The 7,839-nt window shown below is 42.0% G+C and overlaps 1 protein-coding gene across 1 annotated transcript; it reads left to right on the top strand.

The window, feature by feature from the left end:
* Window positions 1–415: 415 nt before the first annotated feature.
* On the top strand, window positions 416–7,050 carry LOC311054289 (uncharacterized protein; the record flags this gene model as incomplete). The annotated part of the gene is made up of 3 exons (XM_084070165.1): window positions 416–673; window positions 2,546–2,692; window positions 6,959–7,050. Exons 1-3 carry the CDS (start codon window positions 430–432, stop codon window positions 7,048–7,050), a joined length of 483 nt encoding a protein of 160 aa, XP_083926291.1. The 5' UTR covers window positions 416–429.
* Window positions 7,051–7,839: the final 789 nt, after the last annotated feature.

Raw genomic sequence — 7,839 nt, forward strand, 5'->3', positions numbered from 1 at the left:
CCGTTGTGAGCTTGTAGATCGGCTGGGGGGGGGATACAAGGTTTCTACCCAACAGAGACATGTAAAATGTATTTAATTGTTGTAAACATTCATGTGTTGTTAAAGGAAAGTGGAAGGCAGTCTGTTTCTATCTATCCATCCTTTATTCAGTTACACATCTCCTCCACCAGGCGGCGAAAGGCAACGGTGCATGGATTATTTGAGGCGCATGGTTGAAACCCGGAAGTAAATGCGTGTTGTTTATTTTCAGCGTAATGGTGAACTTCCCCTATTTTTACTTCCTTGTATTTGTAGAATCACTTCTACAAATCAAAATAGAATCCTCGTCGTAGGAACAGAGAGCTTTACACATTATATAAGTATATTACAGTAGGAACAGAGAGCTTTACACATTATATATATTGCAGTAGGAAGAAGAGCGTGGATAACATGTCTCATAAAGATAAAGGAGGTAAAATGAGTCAAATGGAGTCTGTACGGCTGAAGATAAATGAACACATGACGTCGGTGGGAGAGGAGATATTGGGTGTTGTCAACGAGCGCATCAGTGCGGCTGCAGAGTTCATGTGCAACCTCTTCCAGAGAGAGATAGAGACACTAGAAACTCTGCTGGAGACACAAAACAAACTGCTGGACGTGATGCTACAGCCACACATCAAACTACACAGAGCAGGTTGGTTCATGCTTCATGTCAAACACATGTTTACATACGTTCAACACAAGCTTAGCTACAAGTAGCGATGACGGTATAATCTATCATCATGAAACCGCCTCCACACTCAAGCCTCTGGACTCAGTTTACCACTAGCCTGGGCAGCATTCCATTTTCGGGTATATGATCCGGTCGGGAGCGGAAGTAAAAAAAAGAAAAAGTGGCCGGATAGGCAGAACCGGAAAGACGTCTCACCCCAAAATAGGTCCGTGCTAATAAAATCCTTGATACGGCATTGTTTAGCTTATTTTTTAAATGTAAATGTGCGTGCACTATCCGGAGACTATGTAGCGTCGGTATTATCTCACGGGGAAATTCTATTCCATTTAAACCGCAAAACCGGATAGGCAGAACCGGAAAGAGGATTTTTTTTCCATTTTTTTTTCAGTAGGCGTGGTCTAGACCGGATCATATGTTGTCTTCTGGAACGCAGACCAGGCTTTCCTCCGAGGTGGAAAGACTGGTGATGCGAGGTTAGTTTACCACTCAGCTCCGAGGTTTATTACTGGTGACAGCTACAACACTCATCACTGTGCCCTGTATGATAAGGTGGGCTGGACTGAGAGGTGCAATAATCATTGGCACGTCTTTATTTATAGAGCCCTGGTAGGAACATTACCACCTTATATCTCATCCATGCTACGTCAGAAACCTAGTCACATTCTAACTCGCTCCAGCGATTGGCTAGTCCTTCTGGTTCCTTTTGTTCGGAACTGGGAAAGACTGCTTTCAGCTTTGGTGCACCTGATTGTTGGAACCTTTTGCAATAAGAGTTTAAACTGAATACCCTATTATCTATTGGCCATTTTAGGAATTTATATAATAACCATGCATTACCTGTATGCAACTGTTTTAACTGATTGCTGTCAACATGCAACTGTTTTAACTGTTTCTTGTCAACATTATCGTTTTTCTTTTGTTCTTATGTTTTTTTTAATGTGTGTAATCTCTGCATCATTGTAAATGAGAGTCTCCCTCAATGATCTCTCAGATAATCTTAAATAAAGGTTAAATGAATGAGCTAAGCTGCTTAACTACACTTGATGTATTGATTGCATACTTTATTAGCAGTTTGCAAATAAAAGCACAGGAAAGTACAGTGCTATACAAGGTCTGCTAAGAGGATTTTAAACACAAGAAAGCCTATGGCTTGTTTCCATTGGGGTCCTTTGTACTCAATTCATCGAAACATTTAAATGACCCAAATATACAATACTATGCAAAACATCATATAAACAGAGTAGGGATTTACACCCCGAAAAATGTAACCCCTTGTTTGAGCCAAATCTGGGTTGAACGTGATTAGTGGAGCTCCCTCTGGTGTTGTGATTGTGGACGTCATTGACGTTTGTGAAGTAGTTTGATAGTTAGTTACATGGGTGTCTTTGTGGTGTAGTGTATCTTGTAGACCAGGCTCATTGCAAGTTGCTGTACTCTGTCCTCTACCCTGAGCCATACCACCCTAGCAAAATGAGCAGGGGTTAAATGAGTTGTAGATGTGAGGCCAAGAAGTAGCCTTACCAGTTTGTTTTGGGATGTCTGGAGCCTTGTTTTAAAGGCCTTTGTGGTGCTATGGTACCATGAGGTGCATGCATAGTCGAAGAGACTTTGGATGAGTGTTCCTGTTAGAGTCTTCCATGTATTCTTACTGACCAGAGAGGAGATACTGTACAAAAGTCTTGTTCTTTGGTTGACTTTTTTGATTACTTCCGTTGCCATTTTATCACTGGAAGCCTCAAAATGCCTAAAATGGAACCCAGGTAACCCACATTGAGTTGGTGCTGAGTGGTGCTGATTCTACCTCTTCTGTCTTCCTTCTGTCTGTGTGTAAAGAGGTTTCATCTGAACATGAGGAGAGGAGGAGCCCCAGTCTGGTCCAGGAGGAACCACAACCTCCACAGATTAAACAGGAACAGGAAGAGGCTGATGTGTCAACATGGACATTACTACATAGGAAGACCACGTGCAACACTCTCTCAGGTATATACAAAAATCAGACTTTATAAGTGCTAATCTAATAAGGCTAAAAACCCTACATTCAGCCCATAGAGGCTGCTAGGTCAGATGGGTGTAGGTTCAGAAACAAAGTAAAGTTTCAAGATGGTTATTATTGGACGCAATTGTATGCCTGTGCCTCCTTAAATACCAGGTATCTATTTTAAGGAGATTTTAATGAATGTCTGTATGAACTCCTCTGATCCGTGCATTTAAAGAAACAGCTTGTTGACACTTGAGTTGTGCTCATATTTTCTTATGTTGCCGAGCCAAGTTCAGCCACCTGGTGGCGCTCTGTTCATTCGGTCAGACAGACAGGTGGTGGCTGGTCTCACATATGATCAGAGATCTCTGCCTACTAGGACTGGATAAATTAATCAAAAATTAGGGGTGTGCCGATGAGACATTTTGGCCGATATCGATATCCGATATAATATATTGCTGTTTTGGCCGATAACCGATATAAGCGATGTCGATATGATCGATAAAAAAAACTGTTTTATCCATTCTGAAACACACGTGTAAACACTGAATTTGAAAATGTTTATTCCAAAAATATTTTGATAATCCCATTTCCTTTTACATGTTTTACTTTTTTTTTGTTCTCAATCTCAATTTGTTTTCCAGCCCTACTCACTATCCAAGGAATAATCTGTCCCTAACAGAAGGAAAGGCATGCATGCCATGGAAATATAGTATAGAACACATGAATCTGTCCCTAACAGAAAAGACAGTCATTAACAATACAGTTTCAGAAAAATAGAAAATACCAGTGACAGCAGCTTAGAAACTTGGCAAATATCATTGATGTAAAGAGTAAAAGGTTTGGTCCCCAATACTGACCCCTGGGAGACGCCACAAGTAATGTCCAAATGATTTGAGCTGTATTTGCCCAGCTTCACAAACTGTTGACGTCTGTCCAAATAACTTTGTTTTAATCCAGTCTACTGCAATGCCTCTAATACCAATTTTCTCCAGTTTGTTTATTAATATGTTGTGATAGATAGTGCCAAAAGCGTTTTGGACGTACATTAATATTCCAATTATATCTGTGATTATTTCAATGGATTCCATCAATGCCTGAGATGTTGATCTGTTAGTTCTAAAACCATATTGACTCTCTGAGAGTAGGCTACATTAAATCTTTCCAAAAAAGAATCTAGTCTGCTATTGAAAGGTTTCTCCAGTAGGCCTATCATTGAAAATTGTGACCAATTGGTTCCACTTGGACACTCTGAGTTACAGACCCATAAGGGTCCATTTGGTTTGTACAGTCCGAGTTAGAGACCCACATAAGGGTCCATTTGGTTCGATTTGTACACTCTGAGTTACAGACCCATAAGGGTCCATTTGGTTCCTAACTACCCATCATTTAGCTGGGGATCCCCGGACCCCACTTTTAGAACCTGTGTGTGTGTGTGTGTGTGTGTGTGTGTGTGTGTGTGTGTGTGTGTGTGTGTGTGTGTGTGTGTGTGTGTGTGTGTGTGTGTGTGTGTGTGTGTGTGTGTGTGTGTGTGTGTGTGTGTGTTCATCAATGTGAATGGATGGCCACATTGTTATCTTTATAGTTAACATTTAGTGCAAAGCCATTTATTCCTTAAATAGTGAACGAAGCGCCAGGATGAGCAAACTTACATTTGTGAATTAAATCCTGACCCGTCCCTCTTTTTGCTCGTAGGCCTACAGTCCCCAGACCCCCCACCCCCCGCAGCAGTCCCGCACGGCACTGCTGCTTATAACAGCCACCATATTTTACAGAGTATGTCTGACTCTGAATTACATCATTCATGCAGGGTGGCCATACGTCCTATTTTACCCGGACATGTCCTCTTTTGGATATATGAGTAAACACACATGTTTAACCTCTTGAACCCTAGCATCCCTATTCTTTTTCTTTTTTTGAGACCTTTTTCATCCCATGGGGTAATTCTGTTTCAGCTTTACCCAGCTGAGTGCTGCCCACAGAGGAGGGCAGAGGGGGGAGCAGTTAGGGGTTAAGTGTCTTGCTCAGGGACACTTCGACACATGGCTGAGGGCTGGAATCGAACTTAAGACCTCTAACCATTCAGCCACGGTCAGGGAACGTTCACAGAAAATAGCCAAAGTACAAGCTCGGACTTTGCTGGCCTTGTTGTGAAGTTATTTAGAAAGCCATGCATTTATTAAACCTTGTACATACCTTGTACATAGCAGGGTGTTGAGTGAACCAAAACGTGAGCTTGGGAGAATGTTTAGCTGAACCTTGGTGGGAATCACTTAACACACAAACAGACAAAACAAGGAAAACATTAATTAATGGTGATTTTTGCAAAGATAGATATGTCAATAGGTCAATCGCATGATTATGAAATATCGGCCCGGCTCTACTGATCATCTATGATGATAGACAGCTGTAGTGTACACATAGATTCAAAATGTTATTACAGTAAAAAAAACTGTTCAATTTCCACCACAAAGTGTATTGGTGGAACGGAATGGTTGTAGCCGATATATTGTAGAAATATCTTAGATAAATGAGGATAGAGCGGAAGTTACTCCAACTATCACACCTATGAAACAGAGGTAACACTTAATAAAAAAAGAAAATAAACTAGAAAATGTGCTCCTCGGAGCACAGGTCTCCCCCAGGTGAGGTGGTAAAAGAAAGTACTGTCCCTGATTAATTCTGTCTTACCTATTTATATTACATATTGTGATGTCACGTGAAGTTTGACCAATGTTAGGTGATGGACACACACACACACACACACACACACACACACACACACACACACACACACACACACACACACACACACACACACACACACACACACACACGGACGGAGGGTAAAACATACTCTTCACCATTGCCTTCGGCCTGGCGGAGACATAAATGTGTTAAAAATATTTAATGTTCTCTTGCATTGTATCTTTTCCCCAGACGTCCTGCTGCACCTCCCTGTTTGTAAAGAGGAGGTTTCCCCTGAAGAGGAGAGGAGCCCCAGTCTGGTCCAGGAGGAACCAGAGCCTCCACACATTAAAGAGGAGCAGGAGGAGCTACTTCAAAGACCAGAAGAGGTTGATAGGCCAATGCTGACATTACTAGCAGTGAGAAGTGAATGTGATGATGGTGAAAACAGAGACACAGAGCCTGTAGCCAGCACCTCAACTGAACACATGAAAACACAAGCTGATGTAGAGGACTGTGGAACATCACATCCAACTAGTGATGACCAGCTCCTCTCTTCACACTGTTCTGAATCTGACATCACTGAAGACAGTGATGAGTGGGAGCCCAGTGTAGATCAGTCACCTTTAAACACACTGAAGTCACACAAGACACAACATGTGGAAGGACAGAGATTGTCTTTGAGCAACAAGATGTCCCAGGACCTGAAATCATCGAAAGAAACTCACTCCATGCAGAGTCACACAGGGAAGAAAAGATTTAGTTGTGCAGTGTGTAGCAAAATGTTTAATCATAAGGGACATCTTAATACGCACATGAGGACTCATACAGAGGAAATACCCTTTTCTTGTGAAGTTTGTAGCAAAGGCTTTAGTCAAAGTGGTCATCTAAGAATACACATGAGGACTCATACAGGGGAAAAGCGATTTACTTGTACAGTTTGTGGCCACGGCTTTATTCATAAGGGTAATCTAAACATACACATGAGGACTCATACAGGAGAAAAGCCGCTTACTTGTAATGTTTGTAGCAAAGGATTTAGTGAATTGACTTCTCTAAAAAGACACATGATGATCCATACAGGGGAAAAGCCATTCACTTGTACAGTTTGTAACAGAGGCTTTCGTCTCAACGGTAATCTAAAAAGACATATGAGGACTCATACAGGGGGGAAAAACCTTTAGCTGCTGTTTGTGACAAACACTTTGGTCCAAATGCACATAGATTCATAATTAGAGAAGCTGTTAGTTAAACGGAAACAAATGCTTTTTTTAAAGGACCAATCTGAGTTGATAAATGACATCAGACAAACGTATGATCTAGGGCTGGGCCTTATGACTTCAAATCAATATCACCATTATTTAGTTTTTGCCTCAATTATTTACGATTAATGAACAGTGATAATGCATTGTATAATTATATAATGGTGTCTTTATAATGTATTACAACTATGAGAACTAGAAATATTGTTCCTGAAGAAACAATGTGGGCTCGCTTTAAAGCCAAAACAACTGTAGTTATAAAAAGTACAAAATCAGTTTCACTTGGTATCTCTGTGTTTGTGTCATGTGTGGGCGCAGACTTGCCTCCGGTTGATCAGATCGAGAGCACCGGTTATCATTCTCCTAATTGTCATCAGTTAAACACCTGCTTGAATAGCTGGTGGTACTAAGGGGATGGAGGGGTATAGGGGGCGGGAGTGATGGGTGCGGGGTGCTTCCCCCTGGCTCCAGTGAGCTTGTAGATTAGTTATTTACTATGGTTTAAAGTGTGTGTGTGTGTGTGTGTGTTTGAGAGAGGGGGTATGGGGTGTGGGGGTGGAGGGAGTTGTGTGGGGTTATGTAGACCAATACTCACCATTAGTCTTAAATTGGAGCTTGAAATTTACAAAAGTATTGCCATCAATATCACACCCATTTACACACCGATGGCGGAGGAAACCATGCAAGGCACCTGCTCATCGGGAGCAATTATGGGTTCAGCATCTTGCTCAAGGACACTTCGACACTAATTCTGGGGGAGCCCGGGATCGAACTGTGAACTTCGCAGTTGCCATCCGGATGTTTTACCGGCCACTCTACCCCTGAGCCACTGCCGCCACCTCTACTCACACTTCCCAAAGACTGTCAAGCTTTTTCCAAAATAGCAGATCTACAAGCTCATCACGCATCACATTGTAGATCGACTTTTCTTTTGTATAGTTTGTATGGCAGAGGGGGGTATGTCATGTGGTGTGGGAGGTGGGGTGCCAGTGGAGTATGGGGTGTGTGTGTGTGTGTGTGTGTGTGTGTGTGTGTGTTTGTTGGGGGGGGGGGGGGTCTCCGTGGAATCAATGCTTTTTCTCTGCGGAATCCTGGGGGGACTAGCCAATACAAGTTTTGTTGTTTTTAACCACTTAAATACCTGTAGTGAACTGGATAGAGTTAGCGTCTACTCCATAAATAGCAGATCTGCAAGATCA

The sequence above is a fragment of the Gymnoscopelus microlampas genome (assembly GCF_963454915.1).
Source record: "Gymnoscopelus microlampas genome assembly, chromosome: 10".
In the NCBI taxonomy this organism is placed as follows: Eukaryota; Metazoa; Chordata; class Actinopteri; order Myctophiformes; family Myctophidae; genus Gymnoscopelus; species Gymnoscopelus microlampas.